General features: G+C 37.0%; 1 protein-coding gene across 1 annotated transcript; it reads left to right on the top strand.

Annotated features, from left to right (window-relative positions):
• Positions 1-569: 569 nt before the first annotated feature.
• Positions 570-27,870, top strand: LOC128986322 (complement component 1 Q subcomponent-binding protein, mitochondrial). The gene is made up of 5 exons (XM_054406641.1): positions 570-928; positions 19,013-19,163; positions 19,378-19,580; positions 26,126-26,217; positions 27,613-27,870. Exons 1-5 carry the CDS (start codon positions 712-714, stop codon positions 27,760-27,762), a joined length of 813 nt encoding a protein of 270 aa, XP_054262616.1. The 5' UTR covers positions 570-711; the 3' UTR covers positions 27,763-27,870.

The following is a 27,870-nucleotide window of genomic DNA, read 5'->3' as shown; positions in this document are numbered from 1 at the left end:
TGCCGTGTGAACATGGTATGTTAGTTGATAAACGGTGAGCTAACACTTAAGGTAAATTATTAGTTTCACCGTCTCACATTGAGGTCTGTTGTAAGTTGAAGCGAGTGTTCCTATTGTTTCGTCCTGGCAGTTTTATGGCCTAGCATTCGTCAGATGCTCGACAGCCAACTTCAGCCTTGGTGGAACACCGGACTAGGACCATGGTGGAAGGAAAAAACATAGGTGTGCTATTCCCACATATTCTGACGTCACTCGGATTGCAAACAAAAGATCATCTGATTGTAACTGTCAAATTAGTATGTATTTGTTTTTATTTGAATGTTATTGTTTTTATAATAATAAAAACAATAACAACCAAATCAAAACAAACACATATACTTATTTGACGGTTACAATCAGATGATCTTTTGTTTGCAATCCGAGTGACGTCAGAATATGTGGGAATAGCACACCTATGTTTTTTCCTTCCACCATGGACTAGGACTACATGCGGCTGGCCTGGCTCTGGCTCTCCTCCACCTCCACCTCTCTCTCCGTTCCGTGCCTGGGCCTGCCTGCTTGCTTAGTGCTTGCTAATTGCTTTGCTTTGTTTGTCCGACCTCCACCGACTCTCGTCCCCTGATAAAACTACCGGCCTTTTCTTCGTGTTATCGATTAACGTTGGTGGTATAGTTTGTTTGAAATTCGTTTAGAAATACGATTTTTATTACAATGAATGGAATTGTGAAAACCGTGTTTAGAGTTTCCTCTTTGAAAAGTTTTTCCAATTTGGTTCGTCATAATGTGAGTGGTGGCCCGGCTAAAAGGCAATTCGCCAGGACATTATGGCATATGTGTAACAGGAATGATTTTTCGAATAATCTTCAACTTTCGCCTCCCAGCACGATGTGCAGCTGCGGGTGTGGAAGTATGAAGGCACATACCAAAGGCAAGCTATTCTCCAGCCTTCAGCCTTGTAGGGATAGACCATGGCTAGGCCTAAAGACTACTAAAAGTGATGCAATAACCTATTTGGCTGCACTTTACTTGACGTCCTACACTCATTCGAATGAAAATATCGATCGATATATCGATTAATCGATTGCTTCATTCGATATATCGTTTGGTTAGTTAGGTAAGGTTAACCTAACTAACCAAACGATATATCGAATGAAAATATCGAATCGAAAAAACCAATCGAATGAGTGTGACCTATCCCTCAAGGCATACATTTTAACTGCTATGGTGTGAGTTTACATGCCACATTAGACCAAATAACCTATCCCTTTAGGCATACATTTTGGCTGCACTTTACGTCAGACACTCATTCGAATGATACAACCGAATGAAAATATTAATTTATCGATTGTTTCATTCGATATACCGTTTGGTTAGTTAGGTTAGGTTAACCTTAGGCTGCACTTTACTTTACGTCTTACACTCATTCGAATGAAAATATCTATAGTTTCATTCGATATATTGTAATAATCGATATATCGATCGATATTTTCATTCGAATGAGATAAGACGTAAAGTAAAGTGCAGCCCGTGTTCACTACCGCAATGGTACGGTACAAAATTGTTCATCTAGCCCTCTGAGTGTCCCTTGTTTTGGCCTTAATGTCTGCCTATTTTTAGCTCATTTGCAAGGTTTTATTAAAACGGATCTGAGAAGCTTAAAAACAATGTTAATTATACTGTTCTATATACCATTTTGTTTGGAAAATCATGGGCTTCAATATTATATATAAAACATAAGGAACATTTGTTCAAAAAAAAATTTTAGGTAAAAAAAAAATATTTTGGAAAATTTTCAAAAAAAATAAGTTCGCGCTCAATGAAATTGTATAAATTATAGGCCTATAAATATTTGATAATAGCCACTTTGTTCAATTAATTTTATGAGGATTACAAATATATAATAATTATAAGGAAGTAGATTTGCAAATAAATAAGTTAGGCCTATGGGCAAAAAACAGATTTCAGTACATAGCGTTTAGCTAAGAATGCATCTAGCCTAACCATAGCTAGAAATCTGGCTGATAATTTACAACAATATCACTACCTACTTCTTCAGGATCATCAACCAGCCCTTCAAAATCACTTAAATCTTCTTATAATGCACCACGTATATCACTAGCCTACTTTTGATTTTTAACACTAAAACAATGATAAACGTAATAAAACACATCAGTCATCGGTCCGAGGTTATAACCAAGCTGTTTACAAATACGCACGTCAGCTGTCTGCTACAATTACGATCGGCTCGGAGAACATAAAGCGCTGAGACAGACCTCTGGAGAAAGCTTAGAATCTAACAAAAAGAACGATACCTAACTCGATCCAGTTCAATCCGATTCAGTCAGTCATAGAGCCTTCGCCGTAAATAGTGTTTGTGTGTCGCTGTAGCGGCACTAAACACTACATAAAGTGTGTTATGTGTCGCTGCAGCAACAAATAACACTCGGAGGGTTAAATTAAACTTATAATATGGACCAGTGATGTACACATGAGACAGCCGGTTTCTACCCATAGACTACTGTCACATTTATTTTTTAAAGTAGGCTACATTATAAACGCTTAGGATAGCCTATCTTTTTAACGGTCTATTTGAAGGCCCCGAATTCTCTGCAGTGACCTATTTACAGGGATGTCTGTCGCAACTCGGCGTCGCTTGGTCTGTGAATATGATGATTGGTGACGCCATATGATTTATAATATAATTTATTTAGGCTATTGACCAACGGCTGACGCCAATACATGAGAAGATTTAGATTATAATATATTATACAATAGTTGGAAAATTTACTAAGATATTGTAACAAAACGGCATTAACTTAAGTCGTAAGATATTTTATGTGTTTCATTATAAGCTTTAAACTTTATAATAATTCAAGAAAAGTAATTTTTTGTGCAATTCTTTTCATTTGATAATTTATCAAAATAACTTAGCAAAACGTCATCCTATGTAGGCTAGGCCTACCTAACTTTGATATTTGTTCAATTATAAACTGATTTAGAAAAATCGTTTTTTTTTTTACTTACTATGACCTAAAAACTATAAAGCAAAAATTAACTGTCGCTTGAATGTGGCGTTTGGGCTAAGTTATTTCAAGAAAAATATAACAATTTTGACCATTGTCTTCGCTCTAGACCGGGCTTCGCAAATATGCGACATTTCAAAGAGTTGTCTAAAAAAAAAAAAAAAAAACGAGAATATATTATTTACAAACACAAATGTAGCATATTACAAAGTAAATGATCACTGTTTCAGGTTTTTGCCCGTGGTCTGCGTGTACTGTTACCCACGTGATAGCCGGTCTATGTGTAGGGCCTAATATTAAAATGAATACCGGTACCTCGGACTGTGGCAATAATGACCGCAGCGTCGCATAGATGGGATGTTCGGTAGCGAACAAAGTAACGGCACCATTAGGCCTATGGTACTTAAGACCCAAACCCACCTTAAAAATTCTAAAATAACTTTGCACAAACTGCTGCAAAAAATGGTTATACTTACATTTAACGCTTAGGCCCTATATTAGCTGATTTGGGCTAGGCCTACAATGGGTAGCCTACCTAGTGCTTAAGCCGAGTGGTCTACTGGCCCCGTGTAAATGCGGCTTTAGATTACATTTTAGGCTAGGCCTACTCAAATTGTAGCCGGGCTAATTAGGCCTAACCTACAAGTTTTCTTGTTTGCACTAGGGCTTAGCATGGTGTAAGTAAATAAGGTGTGCTACTCAGCCGGACGAGTTTGAGACCGTTCTGCGCATCGCGACGTGACGTCACCTTGGGGGCAAACCGCTTTGCGCGTGTATATAGCTCAGCGTGACACTGCTCTATTAACATCAACATTTTGAACTGTTAGAATTGAGGAAAAATTATGAAACTTGACATGGACATCAATTATAAGTGGACGATGCGTGTTGTGAAAAAATAGTTTGTAATTGTTAAAAACTTAAGCGTGAAATCACTCTTTATACTTGGCCTTTCTTAAAACTAAACATGCAAAAGTTAGTCGGCTACCAAACCACGTACTATTTGGTTAGAAGGATTTGACCAGCGGGAAAGTTTTAGATAAAGATCCAAATTTAACTTTCCTTCAAACTATATACCGTTAGAGGCGTTATTTCCTGAGATATTCTAAGTTATATGAGCGCGTGATCGGAGCGCGTGCTGCGAGTCGAGTCAGTTGCCAAGTATTAATCACACATTGCCATCCAACAAATAATGTAGTTTCATGAATATAGTATCATTGATATTTTTATTCCTGTATTTATATTTTTATGTGAAAAATTGTTGTTTGTTGACTTCGGTGTGTTTTCCCCCCGTTTGAATATGGGTTATTTCGTAATAGTTCGCAGAGAATATATAATATTGTCTCCTTGGTGAATAGGGTTAACGTTGCCAAATTGCATTTAAAGTATTACAAATCGTTGTTGATTAGTTAAAACCAAAGTTTGCAAATAGTGGTTTAAATAATAAATGATCTTTAACGCAAAGGAATGTATTTAACGTATCATGTAAAATAAAATATAGGCCTACTCTGTTAAAAAATAAGTTGGTGATTAAACATTGTATTTATTATCAGGTTAAAATATAAAATTGTTTCACTCTTGCAATACCATGATAATAAAATGTGATATTCCAGTTCGACAGCTAGGATCCTATTTCACTGGGGTTGTTATCTATGTCGCAACTTTGGCTCGGGTGCGGGGGATGACCATGTGTTGTTTTGTTTTTGTTTCTGTGTTCACCGCGAGTTGCAGTAGATGTCAGTTTTCCATAGGGCACACATCTTTCTACAAAAATGCCCCATTGTGCAGTGTACGGTTGTTGTAATAGTTCGAAAAATAAGAAAACGCAACCAAACGTGCGATATTTTAGTTTTCCTCAACAAATCAACAGGAGGCTAAGACAATGTAATTTTGCTAGTGGCGAAAAAAAAAAATTTCTAAAGAAACTTAAAAAAGTTTAAAAAATCCAGAGGTGATGAAATGTTTAATTTTTTAGATGTTTACTTTCAGGTCGTAAATATTTTTATAAGATTGCAAAATGTAATAAACTATGTTTTTGGTTAAGGAAATGTTATTCATTTCCGATCCTACAAATTGTATGGCCACTGTTATCAAAGAGAGTTAATTTGTATAAAAACGAAGATGTAGCAACGCATTTTAATGTAAAACTTGTTAATATTACATATTTAATTTGATATGTAGAATACAAAGTATATCCTTATAACATGTAGCTACAGTGTTTTGGATAATAAATGTGTGGCCTTATTATCCAATAAACGGTGGCATCGGCTGAGCGTGCGCTCCGTTGCCGATTGATATAATTTTTCGTAGCTAAAAAAGTAATTCTTTTATCGAAATCCAACCGATACTACAGTTAAATTAGAACCTTTCCCTAAAACTTTCCCGCAGGTCTCATAAACCTGACCAAATAATACGTGATTTGGTAGCCGACTAACTTTTTTTATTATGAAAAATTTTGAAGTTTGATCGGTGGTTCGGTTTTTAATTCAAATAAATTAATAAAATTTAAATCATAAGCATCCTATGTTAATAGTCCAAGACTATGCAAAGTTTCAGGAATTTTTATCAGTTCTTACTATTAAAAATTACAATTTTATTAGATCGACGTCACTGCTCGATTATGGTCGCGAGGCATGTTTGCCCCCAAGGTGACGTCACGATACCCCTCCCCCGCACCGCCTGCAGCCGGCTACGATGCGCAGTAGCACACCTTATTTACTTCCACCATGGGGCCTAGTCTCCAGGCGCTTGGTTGGTAGAGTTTCCTGAGAAAACAATGGTAAGTTAGGTCCAAGTTAGCCTATATAGTAAGAAACCTTTTGAAAACAACTGCATAAATTTTTACAATTTTGGCAAATGCCATTTGACCTTAAAACTAGGTTTGAAAAGTTGTTATAAATCGCAAAGTGCTTAAAGCTACATACTGGTTCTGGTTTTCTGCCAAATCAAAACTGATAGGCCCATTTAAGTTAAATATTGAAGTAGGCCTACCCTAGGCCTAAATATATGGTTATTTATTTACTAGTGTAAGAAAATAAAACTCTTCAGTGCTTTCTACAATTTAGGCCCACTTATATTTTATTGAAAATCTCAACAAAAAAACAAACCTTTTTTCTTTAAAGCTTGAAACCATCAATCCAAACTCTGCTCATTATTATTCACCATGACAACCAAAATATCCAAAACGTAAACATTATAAAAACCAAACTATTCTTCAGCTGATAGTTCACAACACACGCCCCCGTGGTAGGGTTGCCATATCCCCGGATTTCCCCCGAGTATACCGGATTTTGACGTTCAAAATTTAGATCCGGGGGATTTCTACAAAAAGTGATAAATCTCCCCTTTTTTTACTCTCCATTAAAATACACTCGTTGAACCCGTGCGAATTCGCACGAATAATAAATTAGGATATTATAGCAACGTCTTTAGAAGTTGCGGCGTTGGTCTTGAGCTCGATCGTTGGCTATACGCATTCTAAGTTCTTTTTGCTGTTCAGTAGGAGTATTTTGCAGGACGAAGCTTATCGTGCTGAAAACTTGCGCGTATGGATTAATATCAACCAAATGTTGAGTCAAAATGTCCATGAGTTCAGTGCTGCAAGAGACATTAGCTTTGTTTAGCATTATTTCTTGAACAGCGGTTTCGACGACCGTAGATATAAATTTGGGCACATGTGGGATGCTCCCCTTCTGACGGTTGAAAGGTGCCAATTGAGTGATAAATAGTGTCGTGCACGTTATACATGAAAGGCCCTCCACAATTATGTTCTTCAATTTTAGCTTGAGTGCTGACCATTGCGAGCGCAGAGTTGTACGATCTAATGTTCTCTTTGTAGTTTCTGCTCAATTGATTTGCTCTATTAAGTAGGCTCTGGATATAATAGATTTCTCGGTATGGTGGTAGATTCACTTTTCTTTATGGCAGCAGGATGAAAATCCTTCGCCTCGTCCTCTTTGTTCTTCTTTAAAATGTAGCGCACCACATTTCTGACATTTTAATGCCATCTCGCCAAGTGAATGCTGCTGAGAATTTTTCAAAACTAAACAAAACAGCTGGGATTTTTTTTACTAATGTATTGACATCTGTTTTAGAATACAATAACATTCAAATCAATCACAATGTTATCCTTATGGAAGGAACTTTGAGGGCAGCCCACACCCTTAAAAAGATATATTTTGAAAATCTAAAGCCAGTTTGCACATCTACACACCTAAACGGACATTTTGGTATACAATATATGGGGTTAAATCTTAAAACAAAAAAGCCTTATTGTTCACAAAGTTTCATGTCGCGTATTAAATATATAGATTGCATAAGGGCACTTTTGGAATAAAATAAATGTTTGTGTTTGCAAATTGTTATGTAATGACTGAAAAATGCAACTATAGTACATTTAACGATTTTTCTATTCCTTAGTTTCACTTTGACCAGCAACGTACTTATTTTATCTTCTGTTTCATTGCTCCTAGTCTTTCAATTCGCGTATGTCCGCCAGTCCGAAGTTATCCATGTTCATTACCAAAGCTGAACCGAGTCTAGCAGACAGAGAGCGTTTTGTTTACGTTATTCGTTATTTTTAGTGAGATATGACAAGCAAGATGCAAATTTTATGCTTTCTTGTACCATATACTTGAATATTTTGACATTGTGGCACGAATGTTGAACAGAAACAGTATGGAATAATAAACATAGGCCTAAGCGAATGACGTCACTCTGGCTTGAATGTCAATAGGCCTACAAATAGCCGTAACAACTGGTTTGGAAGTTTTTTGCCAGTTCCATTTAAATATTAATAAAAACGTTTTTACTTTTTGACCAGAGTGACATAATTTTTTTATGTGTATGACGCGTACCATTTTTGTTAAAATATTTGTGCCGGTATACAATTTTGCTAGCCCGTAAACTTTTATTTACTGTAGTGGGGGCCGCCAGCTTAAATCTCCTCGTTTTTACCACCACCACACGCCCTTGAGGTGTACCTAGTTGAGGGTAGTTGTGAACTATCAGCTTGTAACGGGCCAAATGTGTAGGGGGTAAAATAACGGTTTGTTATTACCTCGTCACTAGCATGAAACTTAAAAAGCTAGAGGTAAGCTGTTGTGGAGGCCTAGTCGCAACACTAAACTGACATCATACCTAACCTCTAAATCCAAGACCGCAGACGACGTCAGTGTATGGTTGTTTGGTTGTTCTACGTCTGGGACAGGCTTCGGGGGGAAAAAAGCGAGGACAAGCCACCTTTTCAGTGATTTCGCGTCTTGGATCAGCGTCTCGTGCCTGCCTTCGCTGCCAGTTTTTTTTCTGTTTTCTGTGGCTCGTTGACCAATCAGCGAGTGATTTAACCTCGTCTCGAATTGGGATGTAGGTGAAGTTTATAGCTTATTCTCGTACTGGCTTTTGATTCGCGTTGAAGAATAATTTTTTGAAGAGTAGAAGTTCATGCCGTATTACGTTGTCTCGCCAGTTAGATTAACAAGTTTTGTGGTGCAAAGTGAGTGTGCAAAAATTGTTGTAAATATATATATATATATTTATATTTCGTCGACTGGTAAGTTGTGTAATAAACAACTTAGGTTTTTTGAATATTTCTCCGCCAGTTTGGTTTCGGCAAAACTTTGTCGATCAACTTGAAAGCTAGGCCTGACTCTCAGACCTAGTCATACGTTATATTAACCAACTAGTGTTGGTGACTTATTTATTCTAAATTAACGTAACTTCTTAACCAAATATGGGGGCTTTCTTTTAAGTTTTAAATCTCTTTTAAAGTTCGTTGAAGTCCCTAAGTTTGCCCTAGCAGACAGGTTTCTGTGGGTCTAGTTTTGCAGATGTTTGCTTAAGTTGACCAAGTGAGTAAGTGCAAGTTTTAGTTTTGTTTTTAAGCTCAAGCAGCAGTTTTATTTTCGTTCCTATTTTCTCGTTTTGTTTCTCACAGGCAACTTAAGCCAGCTTATTGTTTTTTTCTTTTCGCAAATTTAGACTGTGGGACTTAGGCTAGGTCTACCTTAAGCTAACCTTTGTCTGTTTCAGGTTATCACGTGTACCTTAACCCTGTAGGTAAGCAGGGTGACTACTTAAATTACTGTTTGCCTAATTAAGTAGTTAGTAGCGTGCAAAGTAGTTATAGCCCACAGAGTACCGGCAAAATTATCGATTCCCCACCAACTTCCCTGACTAGAGCAGTGATTAAAAGTGTGGTGTCTGGTAATCCGCTAGGTTTGTTCCGAGCTCTGATAACTGAGGCTATTAAGACTGAGGCTATCCTAATCACTATCGACTCCTGAGAAAATCCCTGCAACCTGACTCGTGCGATTCCTGGGATTTTGTACCGTTAAGGGGAAGCGGTAAGGTAAATATTTTTTTTTGTATTTTTTTTATTATTTCTCCAAATTATAGAGCTTTTCTTCCAGGACAGAATGATATATAACACTTTGGTGCTAAAAATATTTTACCCATATAAAAAAAATCTGGAACAAATCCATAGGCGAGGAATGACTTCTTTTGAAATGAGATTTTAGTTTAGAAATATTTGTATATTTTTTTATTAAATATGTAGGTAAGTTACCTTGGTGATGGGGACAGCAATAGCTTTGAAAGAAAGAAAGAAAACTGGAAAAGCTATTGGAGGAAAATATGGGGCTAAAATGTTTAAGGTAGGCAAAATAACGCATATCGCATATTTTATATACCCCTAGGCCTAAGGCCTAAGTTATACGCCGTTTTCCGCATATCGTTATTTTTGTCATGATATGTACTTTTCTCAGGAACTACTAGGGATAGGGAGTTAAAATTTTTAAACAACATGTATGTTATAGTGTTAAACACACTGAGTTTTTTTAGGGCTAATTCAATCCTACTTGGTAAAAAAAATAATATATATATATATCACAAGAAATTTGAAACATTTTTAGTACCTCCAAAAATTTTTTTTATCTAAGCTATTTATCAGTTTAGAAACTTGAAAAAAAACTCAGTACATTCATCAAAGGTATACAAAGAACTGATAATTTCAGAGAGATAGGCCATATAGTTTATCCAAAAAGGTACATTACGTTAGCATTACAGAGATAGGGATTCCGCCTCCCCTTAAAGGTGCATTGTCCCTGAAGCGACTCTTGCGATAGTAGCTGAGCGATAGTAGCTCAGCGATAGTAGTTGAGCACTGGTTAGCGTTGTTTCAAATGGGACCATTGTCCTTGACGCGACTGCGACTGGAGCGGCTAGCGGCTGAACACAGCGACTGTAGCGGGTCTGCTCTGAGGGGAGTCAGAGTCGCAGTCGCTGAGCGATTTGTGTTGTGCGTAGACTTGTTTATTGGTCGTAATGTCTTCAAAGAATACAAAACTGTTTTCTACCCCTGAAGAAGATGAAAAGCTGTTAGTACAGAATAAGTACGGTATTGAATAAATACTTGAAGATTTAAAATGTGGGGCGCATGATAATTTAGAATTATCTTCACCTATTGAACTATTATTATCCATTGCATGCTCCCTACGTTTTTCGTTTTAAATCTTACAAGTATTTATTCTCTCCACATATTTATAAATTATTTTTACTTTTGAGTGTGTTTAAAACGTATTATTGTTAAAAATTATTTTTATTTATAATTATATTCTACTAATTTTAGAAATAATTTTATTATTTACAGCTGGCTTCAATTGATATATTTATTTAGGCCTACATTCTTCCAAAATGTAAACATGAAAAATTCGGAAGCCCATGGAGCTTAGCCCAAGGGAAATATGAAAATTAAATGATATAATATTGCATTGTCATCCATTTGTGAGCTATGTTTCATGTTTCAATTCTCTAGCTCATCGGGAAGTTAGTTATTGATTGCAAAGTTTGTACCGGACAAGAAAGTGAGCTAATAAAAACGTTTTAAAATTAGCTGGTGTCATGGCACCCATGGCACCAATTCACTCGAAAAAATGCAAAATGAACAAAATCGCTCTAGAACAATCGCTTCAGGGACAATGACATGGTTAGCTCCTATCGCTGAGCTACTATCGCTCAGCTACTGTCGCTCAGCTACTATCGCAAGAGTCGCTTCAGGGACATTGCACCTTAAGTAATTAATTTCCTACGTTACCATTCTACGTTTGTCGTCGCAAAATTTATGTCGCAAGCTGACAAATCAAATCAAATCAAATCAATAAATCCTTTATTCAAACAGTACATTTCTATACATGAATTGTTTCAAGTCAAGAATAAACATAACTATGCATTTGGCATATTTACAGCACTAATTAATTAAGAGCTATAATCTATATGTATAGGCTATACTTTCTCCCCTACAACTACTTACTGTTCAACCATTACAACTAACTATTGATTTGCATACTAATAGCTAATTGAAAAAGTCCCCAATCTTGTATCAGCATTTATCTGACAACAATTTGAATAAACTGGTTTTAAATCTTTTAAAATCTGTCAAAACCTTTATGGTGCTAGGCAGGCTATTATACAATTTTATACCAGAGTAATATGGAGAATGTTCAATGGTGGAGGTGTTATGTCTAGGGTATGTAAGGCTATTCTTTTGTCTTGTGTTATAGTTGTGAAGATCAGAGTTATTTGGAAAATTTGATAAATTTTGTCTTATGTACAAAATCAAATTATAGGCCTATATGTATATACTGGGGAAAGTAAGAATTTTGTGATTTTAAAAAATATTCTTACAGGATTTTTTTCCTTTAAGTCCAAAAATAATACGGATAATTCTCTTCTGCATTTTAAAAACTTATTTTCTCCTATCTGAATTTCCCCAGAAGATCACACCTTAATTAAACAAGTGATAGACATAACCGTAATAAACCATCATGAGAGTGGATATGTCAACAGATTTAGATAAAATAATGAAAATAAAATGTGCTTTATTTATTTAATTTTTTTACAACTTCACCAATATGGTTTTGCCAAGTCTGACAGTCCGGAAATCAAACAGTTCGGATTTATGTTTACGTTTTGGATATTTTGGTTGTCATGGTGAATAATAATGAGCAGAGTTTGGATTGATAGTTTCAAGTGGAGAACAAAGGTTAGTTTTTTTTCAGCCTGTTTAAAGACTCTGGCGCATAATGTCTTACCTCTCGACAGCGGAATCAAATAACATTCTAAGTGATCCTCAGCTTTCTTTGTGGGCATGATCTTGCTAGATGGCCTTCCGAGTCACAGATAAAACATTTTCTTCTATCCTGTCTTTTGTTCACGGCCACTTTTATCTGAGTGGAGGACATTGGATTAACTTCCATTCACTAGATTTTTCACTCTTTCGACACCTCCATGTCCTGCAAACAACTTGCCGCCTTCCACTGATTTTGAACTTCTCTGGGTAGTCCGTGAACAAAATAAATCTTGATCCACTCGTCAGAAAGTGAAAAATCTATCAATTTGGCCAACCTATTCAAATCAGATGTGTTGACATCAACAGACTCTCCTGGAAGGAAACGTCTAGAAATAAAATCCTCATACGGTACGCTTGGAAACAGATAGCAGAGAAAGCCTGCTTCAAAGGTTCTGTCATAGGTACCGTGACCATATATTTTGGAGTACGAAGAGGGACACCCTATTCCGGGGGGTTTGGGGGTATGGAATACCCTTCAGCCGAAAGGGGGGGTCCAGGGAAAAATTTTGAAAAATAATAGCTGTAAACTAGCGTTTTTATGCAATCTAGACATAATAATTTGTAAAACATAAATTGGTTTTTGATTGAGTTTGTATTATATTTAACCTATTTGTAAGTTCATTGGACGGAACATATCTTTAGGCCTACACTTAGAAATCTCCTCAAAAGTGGATAGCTTCACCAAGTGCACGTAAACAGCGGGAACTGAGCGAAGGACGCGAATTTACAAATGGGGGGTCACATCACTTTTGTTCCTCTCAAACTTAAGTTTAAATAAACGGATATTTCGCTTGTAACTCACTATTAAATGTGCATTTCCATTTGGTCATTATCTAATGCACAATTGAACAGTACAATAATCAAATCTCAAACAAACTTTCTTCGCACCGAATGGTACCGAAAAGCAGTAGTATGTTTTCTGTGCTAAAAGAGAGGTTAAGGTACTGTAAACAACTTGACAGTTTATTCAGTTTATCAATATTTATAATATAATATTTCTAAAAGCCTTATTCAGACTTTTGGCTTTATCAAATAAAATTTTATTTTTTGTGTTACGTGCCAATTTTACTCATGTTTACAATTTTAGATTTTTCATTCTTCAAATCTTCTGTAATCCAAATATTGATTGTTTGTATCGTTTTTTAAACTTAGGGAAAACATGTATTAAAATAAAACATAAAAATTCTATAAAAAGTGTAGAATTTCTCCATAACATTTATCCAGTTTTCATGATCTAATAATTTAATAAACATGTGTAAATGTTTTTCACTAAAGTCTCTTACTTCTTTTACAGTTATTTTATTTGGACTCAAAGCATTTTGGTTTGTGAACTTATTATTTAGGCAACTAATCTGCAACATTACCGGTAATCCAACGTGATCAGATATCTGGGTATTCACTTCAGTAACATTCATCTTATAATCTAAAACATTTGTCAATATATTATCTAGAGATGATTCTGACATATATGTAACACAAGTAGGAAAGTTTATAAGGTATCTCATGCTATATACCTGTAGTATGTCATTTAGCATTTTCCTGTAAGTAGTGTCCAATACATTGTTATTTTTGTCTCCAACAATTACAATATTTTTAAAATGTTTCACTAATAAATTTAATAAAGAGTCAAGCTTCTCTAAAAAGAGATTAATTTTTACAGAAGGGGATCGATATATTGCTACTAGTAAAAGTTTTAAACTATTATGCTTTTACTCTGTAATACAACACTCAAATTCTTTTTCACATATCAAATCAAATCAAAATATCTTTATTTTGTATAAAATAATAATTTTTACAGTTTTTACAAAATATTATATCACACTCTTGTAGTTGACTGTAAACTTTAACATCTTTGTGAACTGCTGTTGTAGTTCTGATTGTATCAGTGTGTGGTGCCACTAAACTGTCTAACACAATAACCATGTGTTCTGTATTTACTTTAATCATTTGTTTATTTTTTTGTTATCCTAGCAACCTAGGTAACAACTGTTTTAACAACAGTTTTTCTGATTTGAATCTAGTGGATTACACTACTTAACTATTCTCTGTAAATTAAATGACCTTTTACTAGAATGATTTGTTTTAGTGCGTCTATCCGCTAGAAATGGTGACCCCGACTAACAAGTAAATTATTTCATACTAAATTAATGTTTTTCCTACACTAAATTTTAACCTTCTACCAAAACTTCATTTATTTTTCACCTTTCTCCAAATTATCGTTTTACGCCATGGACCAAGAACTTTTGGAGCGCCTAGTTCAATTAGAGAGTGAGAATGCCAACCTACAAAGACAACTTCAAGATTTGAATGGAAGACAAGAACAAAATCACATTTCTGTACATCCTCAAGAAGCCAACCTACCTGATCTTCCACCAGTTCTACCACAGCATCAGCCAGATCATACAGCCCATTCCGACGAATGACATGAAGATCATCACATCCACCGGGTAAGCATAAAACTTCCACCATTCTGGAAAGAGAAACCAAAGCTCTGGTTTGCCCAAGTTGAGGCTCAGTTTACACTGGCTCACATCACGAGTGAAACAACTAAATACTCGTATGTAATTTCACATCTTGATGAGCGCTATGCTAATGAAGTGGAGGATCTTATAATAGATCCACCTGTTGAAACTCCTTACTCTACTCTTAAGTCTGAAATAATCAGACGGTTGTCTCTATCTGAGGAGCAACGCATTCGTCAGCTATTGATGGAGGAGGAACTAGGTGACAAAACTCCTTCTCAGTTCCTACGCCACCTTCGATCACTAGTAGGTTCGACTACTATACAAGATAGTTTACTGAAAACTATTTGGATGCAGAGACTTCCTGCTCATGTACAAAGTATTTTGCAAGTCCAAACAAGTGCCCAAACTGACACACTTGCAATTACTGCCAACAAAATTCTAGCAGTCCAACCTAACGCATCTTTTTGCCATTCTCTCACTAGTATGCCTACATCTTTGAATGCCGTTAATTCACCAAATCCTAAATCTTCATTTTCTGATGACCCAAAATTAACTGAAGTTTTATCAAAATTATCTGCTTTGGAGTTGCAAATGAAAAATATGCGTAAAGATGTTGATTCCCTACGTGACAGGCGACCTAGGTCACGTCAGAGGAATTTGTCTAGTAGTCGTTATCACGCAGGTAGCTCCTCTGACACTACAGAGCAAACCAATCTATGCTGGTACCACAAGCGTTTTGGCTATCAAGCTGAGAAGTGCATTCCACCATGCAATTTCACTTCTCCGACAAACTCCAAAGGCAGCCCGTGATGGCGTCAGCTGACTGCCAAGCTGGAGGGCGCCGCCTACAAATCGTCGACCGTACAACTAATACAACATTTTTGATTGACACTGGATCCGACATATGCTGCCTCCCTAAATCATTCGTTTGTAAGAACCAAAAGCATATAGAATATGAACTTCGTGCAGCAAACAACTCTGCCATTCACACCTACGGTATGATGACATTAACATTAAACTTAGGGCTAAGACGAGCTTTTACATGGAATTTTGTCATTGCTGATGTTAATACAGCGATTATAGGCTCTGACTTTTTAGCACACTTTGGATTGCTTCCTGACTGTCGTAATCAACGGTTGATTGACAGTGTAACAAACCTTTCTGTTCTTTGTCAATGTACCTCAATCCCTCATTTCAGCATAAAAACTATCACACCCAATTCTCCAACTTCATCAATACTGGCAGAATTTCCCATGATTACCCGACCCTCTGGTACACCAAGAAAAGTGCTCCATTCAACCTTGCATTTCATCAAAACGACCCCTGGCCCCCCAGTTTCATCTCGTCCACGTCGACTCGCTCCTGATCGGCTTGTTATAGCCAAAGCCGAGTTTGATGCCATGCTCACCGATGGTACTGCACGTCGATCTGATGGACCTTGGTCATCACCCCTTCACATGGTCCCTAAGAAACCTGATGGATGGCGCCCCTGTGGAGACTACCGTGCTCTCAACGCTAGGACTATTCCTGACAGATATCCTGTTAGACATATCCACGATTTCACCCATTCTCTCAGAGGTTGCAAGTATTTCTCTGTGATCGACCTAGTGAAGGCCTACACACAAATCCCTGTCAACCCTGAAGACATTCCGAAGACAGCCATTACAACCCCCTTTGGATTGTTTGAATTCCCCTTCATGTCCTTTGGCCTCCGCAACGCAGGACAAACTTTTCAGCGTTTCATCGATGAAGTAGTTTTTGGTTTAGACTTCTGCTTTCCTTATATAGATGACGTCTTAGTTTTCTCTAAGGATGAGACTGAACATGAAGCCCATCTACGAACTCTATTCAATCGGTTTTCTGATTATGGCATACTCGTTAACGTAAATAAGACTGTTTTGAAAGCTCCAAAGGTTACCTTCCTAGGATATGAGGTATCGTCTGCTGGTACTCGACCACTTCCTGAACGTGTTGAGGCTCTGCAACAATTCACCCGTCCCTCTACTGCAAAAGGTTTGCGTCGTTTTCTCGGCATGTTGAATTTCTACCGCAGATTCATTCCTTCAGCAGCCAAGCAACAAGCAGCTCTCCATGATGCCCTCTCATCTCTACGTGGAAACCAACCTGTAAATTGGACTCCTGAATTGGATGCTGCATTCCTATCCTGCAAAGAACATCTCTCCAATGCTACCTTGCTTGTTCACCCTGACCACAAGGCCCCTCTCGCATTGTTCTGTGATGCCTCGAGTACCCATGTAGGAGCTGCTCTCCAGCAGATGGTTGACAATAAAACATGGGAACCTCTCTCTTTCTTTTCACAGAAACTGACACCAAAACAATCCCTTTGGCCAGCCTGTTACCGTGAGCTTTTCGCTGTATATGCCGCCATTCGTCACTTTCGTCACTACCTTGAGGCAAATCATTGCATAGTTTTCACAGACCACAAGCCAATAACATTTGCCTTCAGTCAAAAACGTGAAAAACTACCTCCTGTTCAGCAAAACCAACTAACATTCATTTCACAATTCACTACAGACATAAGACATGTTTCTGGATCGGCCAACCTAGTAGCTGACGCATTTTCTCGTGTGGATTCATTGTCAACTACGGCTCCCAGCATTGTAGATGCCAAAACTTTGGCACATCATCAAGACTCTGACCTTGAGCTACAAGAGATCCTTAAGGGAGAGACATCTCTTAATTTGAAGCTTGTCAAAATTCCTGGAACAGACCTTGATGTATACTGTGACACAACAACTTCAGTACAACGACCCTTTGTCCCTGAGCCCCTTAGACGCTCAGTTTTTAATTCTATACACAATCTAAGTCACCCTGGCATCAAAGCTTCGGCAAAACTTGTTTCTAATCGCTTTGTTTGGCCCCGAATTCAACAAAACTGTCGAAACTGGGCCCGAGCCTGTGAGAAATGTCAACGTGCTAAGATCTCCCGTCATGTATTTACACCCCATGGATCATTTTCACTCCCATCATCAAGATTTGATCATGTTCACATTGACATCATTGGACCACTTCCACCATCCGGACCATACAAATATTGCCTAACAGCTATCGACCGCTACACCAGATGGCCAGAAGTTCATCCATTGAAAACCATCACCGCAGAAGAAGTAGCTGAGGCTCTGGTGATGTGCTGGTTTTCCCGTTACGGCTCACCCTTGCGCATCACAACTGATCAAGGACGCCAATTTGAGTCAGCATTATTTCGTGCCCTTGGAAAGACCTTCGGTGTAGAGCGAATCAGAACTTGCGGCTATCACCCTTGTGCTAATGGTTTAGTCGAGAGATTCCATCGGCAGTTTAAGGCAGCTCTCATGTGCCACAATGATTCAACATGGCTTGAAGCACTTCCCATCGTACTACTCGGCATTCGCAGCGCATATCGTGAAGACCTTCAGGCATCTACTGCCGAATTAGTTTTTGGCCACCAACTCCGTCTACCTGGAGAACTTCTAGACCTCCCTCAAGACACAACTCGTGAGGAGGACCCGGCTGACTATGTAGTTCGCTTACGTCGACAGGAGTTAAAACGGTGTACTCACATATTTTTGCGAGATGACTCTGTTAGACGATCACTACAACCACCTTATACTGGACCGTTTCCCGTGGTATCTCGTGATGATAAAACTATGACTATAATCCATCGTGGTAAACGTGTGAAGGTGACGTTGGACAGAGTAAAGCCCGCGTATCTATTGCAAGATCTTACTCCTTCAACACATACACCCATCCATAATAAACATTCCAGAAATCCACCCTCCACAGTGTTCCCACTCAAGACCCTACTCTCAAGCCAACCCAAGCCTTACGTGACCCGATCTGGTCGTACTGTGAAATTTAAAGTGCCCGGTCTTCCAGACTCCGCAGGGGGCTAATGTGGTGCCACTAAACTGTCTAACACAATAACCATGTGTTCTGTATTTACTTTAATCATTTGTTTATTTTTTTGTTATCCTAGCAACCTAGGTAACAACTGTTTTAACAACAGTTTTTCTGATTTGAATCTAGTGGATTACACTACTTAACTATTCTCTGTAAATTAAATGACCTTTTACTAGAATGATTTGTTTTAGTGCGTCTATCCGCTAGAAGTGTGTTGTTGGATGTTATGTATACCGGTACTAGAAGTTTTGACAGCGATAGGTAGCTTCTCTAGGAGACTTGTGATAAACACAGCATGCGAAAGGCCATTTCTAATGTTGGTGTTGGTTCTTTCATCTGAAGTTATGATGATAACTGAAGCATTAGTTGACCCGAGAGCTTATTCATCTCTCTTTTCTCTCATTGACCATCTTTATTCAGCCTAACTTTTAAAGCTTAAAGAGCTCCTTTTGCTCTCTAACGATGAGGTCAATTATTTTAACCTTACAATTTCGTTCCAGCTGAGAAAGAGTTGGTGGAGTTCTTAAATGAAGAAATTGCTGCTGAAAAGAAGCTTCAAAAAACTAAAACAATCCCCTCAGAAGTTTGCGGGTTTAAAGTTACTCTTGAGGGATCTGAGGTCACCTTAACCAAATCAACTGGTGAAGAAACGTAAGTAGGCTACGGATTATTTATTTACTTATTTAAATTTGAATAGAAAACCCTTTAAAAAAACCTTGGATCATAATAAGCTATATAAAGTGTAAGCTAATATCTATTTATAAAACTTTTGAAAATATATTACAATACTTAAAGTTATTTATAAAACTTTTAAAAATATATTACAATACTTAAAGTAATACACCGTTATTTACTTTGGTTACAGGATAGAAATCAATTTCAATGTAAACCACAGTGTTGATACTGACATGGAACCGGAAATGACTCCCAACATGGATAAACCAGAGATCGAGCTTAGGTCCAAGCCACAGTTTGAGGTTGACATTAAGAGAGGGAAAAAGACTATGGGCTTCACTTGCTCATTTGTAAATACTAGTGGACAGGATGAGCATCAGGACGACAACTATTGTAAGTTAACTATTCAACTATTTATCACAAGTATTATGAAAAATTGTTGGAAGAAAACTGTGATATTGGATCACATGTTTAATAGTCTTGATTTTATTGTCTCGTTGAAAGCATGTGGTTTATGTTTGTTTCTGTTTTTGTTGTGATGATTTGAGTTAGTGTTGGGTTGGCTTGAAGATTAACCCTTTGAGTGCCAATGTCCGGGGAACCGGACGTTTCTAAAACGAGCCAAAAGTGCCGATGTCCGGCCGACCGGACGTTTTTAGAACGAGCCAAAAGTGCCAACGTAATGATCGAACAGTTGTCATAACAACCGAATGAATACTCGGATTCTTTTAACCCATATATTAACATTGAGTCGAAAGTTACTAGATGCGATACATCGATTTTCGTTGGTCGAAATATCCAAAATTCGATTTTTACGAAATTTTTACCTAAAAATCGCCAGATCGCGTTCGGCATTTTTAGCGCGACCTTCGGGAAAAATCATCGGCATTTTTTGAGCGTTACTTTTATTTCTCGCCTGGCACGTTCTTTCTGTAACTAGTTTGTTTTATTTTTTGTGATTATACTACACTGGCGACGAGGATGTCTAGCTGAAGAGTGATAAGGAAGTTGATGAAGAGTTGGAGAGGAAAATGGAGAAGTTTGTTTGTTGAGAAATACAAAAGTGAAGAAACAGCAGAAGAGTATATTAAACATTTTCAACCAGTTTGTTGGGTGAAAGGGAGGTTCAGATGAGCGTAGTAAGGAAGCGAGAAAATACTTACAATTGGCTTATGTGGGAAGTGAACCACTCCAGAAGATTCAAAATTATTTCATCCCGAAGAACCTTGATTCTTGTTCATATGAAGAAATTAAGACTGCATATCGGCATTTCAAGTAGGCAATAGCCATGGACGTCTGGTAAGCGCCAGCCCCTTAGGGGGAGCCTCCAGTGACACTCCTCCATCCAGGTTGGTGGGGTGTTTAGCTCTCGGAGAGCTGGAAGTGCGCCATCAATCTCCCATCTACCTGTGACTATGGTTCTTTGGGCTTCGGCCTGCTTGCTCTGCCCGACCAGCATTCTGTGGGGCAAATCCTCGACTTTGGAAGTAGCCTTTCCTGGAGGTGAAATCGGGCAAGTACCCGTAAGCTCACGGAGACACTCTAGGGGAACGTAACTTTCCGCAGTGTGAGGGCAACGGCTGGGCGCACTCCATCAGCCAATCCCTGTCTCTGAGACTGGAAGGTATGGTTATCTAGAGTGTGGGGGGTTCTCCCTGGAACCTCAATTGAGCAAAGGGTGTCGCCACCTTTGGTGGATAGGTTTATCCGGGTGGGACCCACTTCTATTCCTGCCTCCTTTTGGGAAACCCTGATGGCCTGGCAGTGATGTTGGGCTTGATGGGCAAACGAAGTAGATCGGGTGCTGGGTTCAAGCCCGCTGGGGGTGTTCAGGGATCTATCGCCTTGGTCACCTCTAGTTTCCCAGCAACTGGGTAAGGCCTCGATCGGGTAGTGGTGTAAATAGGTGGTTGGGGTTCCCCCATCAGCTTGCTGGTGGTCCCCTTCTTCCTGGCTTTGATGGCGGGTTCTGCCTGTCAGGGATTGGATAGGTCCTGAGTGTTGCTTGCACTAAATGTGTCAGGGCATTCCACTATGGTCCTTCTGGGTTTTGTACCTGGGGGAACCCAGGTGGAGTGATGCTTAAACAAGTAGCCGGTATCCCTGGTTAGGATTGAGGGGCAACCCTCTCTCCAAAGGGGTGCTTCGGCAGCCGGTGAGCCTGATGACCTTAAGTCATCCTCCCATGGTGTGCCAAAGGTCGGTGCGTATGCTTCGGCCTACATCATGGGGCCCGGGTGTGTTTAATTACAGGTACCGGGTTTGCAGTCCGGGCGCTTTGGCTCTTGTGACAAAACGAAATGGAAATGGAAATGTTCATTGAATACCCCTGCGATGAAACGACGTAACTACAACCATAATATAAAACATAGCCTACTGCCTGTGTTGGTTAGTCCTATGCTACAACGATCGATTGGAACAATTGATGTTTGGAGCCAAAAATATTCATATTGATATATAATCGGAAAAATTGATGTTTTATTAAAATATTATACAGGGTGAGTTTTAAATGAGTTCCTCCCCTACTTTTTTCTACATTTCTTAAGATATCAACTCCGGACCACGTCAGATCATTGTAGAGTAGTAAGTACTTCATTTTGACTGGGTATAAATTTTTGGCCGCCATCTTGGATCTGCCATTTTGAAATGTGACAAATTAATTTAAATATGAAGGTGGTGTTGTGACCCATCATTTTGAACTAGTTTTTTATGCTGAACTCAATGCCGCAAACAGTCTTTTATTTGCATGTTTGGTTTTTGAATTATTGAAATTTTAAATAAGATAATTTTAATATCTCATCAAGAAAGCTTGATATCCAAAAACGTATTGCGGCATTGAGTTCAGCATAAAAAAGTTGTTGAAAATGATGGGTCACAACACCACCTTCACATTTAAATTAATTTGTCACATTTCAAAATGGCAGATCCAAGATGGCGGCCGAAAAAAATACATCCGTTATAACCAAGTGAAAATAGGTCGACAATGAATGGTGGTGTATACTTATCTTTATCTAGCACTATTTCGAGATTATGGTCTTAGTTTGTAAATGCACAATGTTAAAATGGGCTAACAATAAAGTTATAAAAAGTCCTTATAACCTTTGAACGGATAAAGATTTTCTAAAACTATTTGCAGCATTGTAATCAGCGTAAAATTTTAGTTTGGAATAATGGGTCACAACCCTACCTTTACATTTGAAAAAAACTTTGTATCCAAAATGGCGGATCCAAGATGGCGGCCAAAAATTTTTACCCAGTCAAAATGAAGTACTTACTACTCTACAATGATCTGACGTGGTCCGGAGTTGATATCTTAAGAAATGTAGAAAAAAGTAGGGGGGGAACTCATTTAAAACTCACCCTGTATAAAGCCATAAGTCAAGATTTAGTTTACTAATATAATTGAACGTCAAATCTAGGTCTTTGTAAGACAAAAGAAAATCACACGGTTTTAAACTTTAACCCAATTTTATACTCTTTTTAAACAAACACGTCCTACATAACGGTTCTCGATATTTATCAATGTATCTTATCTAAACCCTTCCCACAATAATAGACTCACACACAAATAACGACATCAAAGCAATTGTCATTTGCTCCATTGAAACACGAACGTCGATTGGCTGACATGACAGTGCAGCGTGGCCTCTCGACCAATGAGAACTCTTGTTACATACTTTGATTTATCTTAGATAGTCAACATTCACCATTCATTTTAATATTACAAAATCGACATGGACTATGCGTATGGTGTTTTTCAATCAATACTCATGTTATAGTAGCACTTAAACTCTTAAACTAGGTAGATAGTACAGATATAATACGGATCTACTTTTTGGTGCAATAGGCAAGTGCAAGCCTAACCCTCTGACTTCAACGATGTTGTAATTGAATCGAATTTGTCTAATGATACGTAATGCAGCGATGAAACTAAACATTTAAACAAGTTTAGGTTATTTATTTTATTCTAAAAATAAAAATTACACATTTAAAGGTCTGACTTATTGATACAGATATTTTTTAGTATAATTTTGTGTTGAGGACACTCGCGCTTCGGTTGTTTGAGACTGAATTCTGACTGTCTGACATCTTGACTTAAAATTAGGGATGGTCAAGTCTCGAAATTTCGGGAAATTTTCGGGAAATTTTAAATCTCGTTACACGAGACGAGATTTTGTTTTGGCCGAGATTTTTATCGAGACGAGAATAAAAAAAAAAAAAAAAAAAAAAAAAAATTAAAAACGCCTGCAGAAAGTCAATGCAATACCCGCAATACAGGAGTGTGTTGTAGTTGCGTTTCCTTTGCGAAGGCGTTCTTATTTAATTAATTCTTTAAATGTAAATATTACTTTAACTATTTTAATAATATTACTTTAATAACATTTGAGAAGTTTTGTTAAGTGTAAGCAGTGTGAGGAATGTTTTATTACTATAAAAAGTCAAAACAAGTACCTAACTATTTTATAAAAATTAATATTGCTTTTATTTTATGATTTATTTTATTTTAGGATAAGTTGAACTCTATCCTAACTGATATCACTATGTTTCCTAATCGTAGGCATTTTTAATAAGTTAGGCGTGATTAATAAAAAAATGTTATGCTGATGTTTTTTAATAAAAGATTGTAAATATTCTTGCCTATTATCATTATTTTTGTATTTAAACAGTCATCTAACAATGTTACAAAATCAGGTAAAAATTTTGAACGTGCATTTCCCGTTGTGTATGAGAAGGGAAATCCCGTCTCGATCTCGTCTCGAAATTTTATGAGAAATAAAAAATCTCGTCTCGTCTCGTCTCGAACTAAAAATCCAATCTCGTCCATCCCTACTTAAAATGTAGATTGTATTGTGTTGTGCAATATCATCTGCCTGCAGAGAGAACAGCTGAAGCTAAACTTTAGCTGTTTTGAACTAAATAGTGTTCTAAGTTGGTTACTAAAGTTGTTAGCGTGATTATCTGTTAAAATTTATCTAGAATTTTGTCATTTCTGAATTTAAATCACTACCGAAATTGTCCGTGATATCACTATTAATCGTAAATCGCGTAGCAGTGACGACGACAATTGGCGACCGTGACAGGATTGACATAAGAAATGACAAAACTAGAAGATGATTCAACAGCAATGCAGGGGAAAGCTCTGGAGGGACGAAGGCTAACGGCTTCGGGAGGCGGAGGTGACTTGGAGAGGCACCTTCGTTTGGACCTTAAGTTAGAAGGTGAAGACTGTAACACCTGCGAGTTGCCACCACTGGTAGGAGGAACCACGCAGTTAGTACAGCAATCACGAGCCAGCGGAACCGGTTAGTTTCTTTGAAGAGAAGATTTTAGCACAAGTACAGACTCAGTGTGAAAAAATGGATACTTATTTGGCAGATATTGACAATAAAATTTTGTCCTCAATAAGAAAAGTTACGCTGTTACGGGAGTTTGAAGTGGAAGGCAGCAAAACGTATCTTGAGATACCTAAAAGAAACTATTGAAAGGGGTATTGTGTACAAAAAATCAGGGAGTCTTGAGATAGAAGCATACGTTGATGCGGACTGGGCTAACGACAAAGAAGACAGGCGTTCTCAGGATATACAGGATACAGGATATATTTTCAAGTTAACAAATGGACCTATAAGCTGGGAGAGCAGGAAACAACGCACAGTGGCATTGTCAAGTACAGAAGCAGAGTATATGGCACTTAGTGATGGAGCAAAAGAAGCTACATTTCTGCGAAGTCTGTTGAAGGAACTCTTAGGAAAAAAGGATGCGATTGTAATTTACAATGATAACCAATCCGCCTAAAAACCATTAGTAAACCGCATGTTGAATCGCAGAACAAAGCATATTGACATACAAAATCATTTCATAAGAGAAGGTGTGGAACAAGGGGACATTATTCTGAAGTATAAGCCAACAGCAGAAATGCCAGCAGATATTTTGACATAAGGTGTTCCTGGCCCACAACATCAAGAGTTAGTGCAATTAATTGGACTGGATCAAGTTGATAAACATTAAGGGGTGGTGTTAGAGAAGTAATATTTCTCATCTTGTCTTTACATCATCACATGACAAAATATTAATTGTCTTGTTTACCTTTTGTATGTTATGGTTTTGTGTAATTGTTAAAAGTATGTATTAATAATTTGTTCAGTATAAAAACGTTTTACCTTTTGTATGTTATGGTTTTGTGTAATTGTTAAAAAGATGTATTAATAATTTGTTCAGTATAAAAATGTTTTACCTTTTGTATGTTATGGTTTTGTGTAATTGTTAAAAAGATGTATTAATAATTTGTTCAGTATAAAAACGTTTTACCTTTTGTATGTTATGGTTTTGTGTAATTGTTAAAAAGATGTATTAATAATTTGTTCAGTATAAAAACGTTTTACCTTTTGTATGTTATGGTTTTGTGTAATTGTTAAAAAGATGTATTAATAATTTGTTCAGTTTAAAAACGTTTTACCTTTTGTATGTTATGGTTTTGTGTAATTGTAAAAAAGATGTATTAATAATTTGTTCAGTATAAAAACGTTTTCCATAATATATTTGGGCTATTTATTACATTAACTATTTATTTGAACTTTTGAATATTAGCCAAAAAAATCACCTGAAAACACTGATTTTTTTTGTTTTGCGTCATTGAAAAATCATGATTTCAGGAAACTATCACAATTTTGCCGCAAAAAACACAGATATTAATCTAGATTTTGTATGATACTAATCAAATGTTTAAAATAAAGCTGCATAATTTTAAATTGATATATATTTACATGAAACGGCAACAGTGTTTGTTTCATATTGGGAAGGGCATACCCTTAAATGGCTTTTGACAGTCAGGATTGAGGGGAGCCTGACCAAAAACAATACCCGCGGCACCACTGAAAGCACAATGCAGTAGTTTTAACAATATTGTAATAAGCTAATGATTATATTTGACGGTGTTGCAGCTGATGATATTTTTGGCATCGATGAAGTGACTTGCTACGAGGGAGAGTGGCAGGATAGCAACTATGCTGTGTCTGGAGAGGTGTTAGATGGGGTGAGTTCATATACTAACCCTGACATCCTTGCGAAGGGGCTTATAAGTATAAATTAGAATCCTAAATATTTAATAGTAAATAGTAAACAATAAATATAGGGAATATGTGAAATGCCTATATTAAGCAAAAGAAATTACGATGCAGTACACTCTTGATTATCCAAGACCCGGTTATAGTCATAGTCATAGTCATATAATCTTTATTCAAGAGTACAACATGTTGCACCAGAATCGCATTATACAATTTAATTATATTTTTAAAACTAACCATATATCAAAAGGCTAAATAAAAATACAAAAACTGGTCAAGCAAATTTACAACACAGTCAACCAACAAATTCATCTAGGGAATAGACAAGCTTAGATAACATAAAAGTTTTTATTTGTATTTTAAATGTATTTTTGTCTCTTATTTGTAAAATATTATCAGGTAGAAAGGTTATAAAACTTAATCCCATTAATGAGTTGTGATTTGAAAAACTGATTTTATGTCTGTGCCTTGTCCCATAGCTGTGGCATAAACCAAAAGGTCTCAAATTTTTGTAAATTATTCTTTACAAACAAGATCAAATCAAAGATATATTGGGCAAAATATTGACAAAAACATTAAGAACACAAAGTTTTGAAAATAGTTCTTTCACTGAAGTTCTCCAATCTTGATTGTTTAATATGATGTGAAGTGCTTGTTTTTGAAATGATAATATTTGTTCCAAATTTTCTTGCGATGTTCCATATAAAATTATACCAAAAGAGACGTTGGAGTGAATTAAAGCAAAGTAAATTATTTTTAATGTTTCCAAAGGACATAATTTTGAAATTTTTCAGAGCAATAATCCCTGTTGAAATCTTACGGCCAAGATGTTCAATATGAAGGATCCAATTTAAATTTTTTTTTGTCCAATACAAGTCCTAGGAATTCAAAATTTTGCAGTTCTAGACATTTTCCTTCCATCACTTCTGATCTGACCTCTTCTTCACTTTTTGAAATATTGTTGCTTGGATAGTCAATGAAGTCCTGTTCATAGGTTTTTTTGATCATTGAATTAATTTCATCCATTTCCTTTTTCATATTGCTTTTGAACATCACATATTCTTGATTGATTCTACTTTGATATTGCTCTTTCCCAGTAGGGCCATCGATTGTCCAGCCAAGCTTTGATTAAGTCATATTGGGGCATTTCCAGGTCCAATCACGACCATTTGTGTGTAATTAAATATGTTAGATTGATGGATTTTAACTTTAACGACTTCCTTTGGAATGATAAATCGGACAAATGGAAATTTGCTTAGTCTGTGGGTTTGCTGTGTTGAGAGTATTTTGGATTTTATTTTTAATAAGTTACACTTTAGCATTATAATCAACGAGGATTATCGGTGTCCCATCTTCTGTTTCAGTATCTCTACGATTTGTTCATGAATCTTTTGGAAGAAAAGGGAGTCACAAATGAGTTGATGGAGAAAGTTTCTGACTTTGCTACTGCCTATGAGCACAGTTCTTACATTGGAATGCTAGAGAAGGTTCAACACTTTGCTGCTGGAAAGTAGAATGTGATTGGTCTGATAAGCTAGCTCTATCTATGTAAATTAGTCAGGTTTTGTATGTTACATTTATTATATTCTCGCATTTATTGCATTACATGATTTTGTTAGATA

The sequence above is a fragment of the Macrosteles quadrilineatus genome, unplaced genomic scaffold (genome assembly GCF_028750875.1).
Source record: "Macrosteles quadrilineatus isolate MER2022 unplaced genomic scaffold, UCM_ALF_1.0 Scaffold_2__2_contigs__length_208266976, whole genome shotgun sequence".
NCBI lineage: Eukaryota > Metazoa > Arthropoda > Insecta > Hemiptera > Cicadellidae > Macrosteles > Macrosteles quadrilineatus.
The sequence above is the reverse complement of the archived record's forward strand: the minus strand, read 5'-3'. Positions and strand labels throughout refer to the sequence as shown.

Excerpts from the sequence above, each read along its gene's own strand:
- LOC128986322 (XM_054406641.1), top strand. The coding sequence starts at position 712 with ATGAATGGAATTGTGAAAACCGTGTTTAGAGTTTCCTCTTTGAAAAGT. Across the intron at positions 929-19,012 it reads TATGAAGGCACATACCAAAG|CTGAGAAAGAGTTGGTGGAG; the intron begins GCAAGCTATTCT and ends ATTTCGTTCCAG. Across the intron at positions 19,164-19,377 it reads AAATCAACTGGTGAAGAAAC|GATAGAAATCAATTTCAATG; the intron begins GTAAGTAGGCTA and ends CTTTGGTTACAG.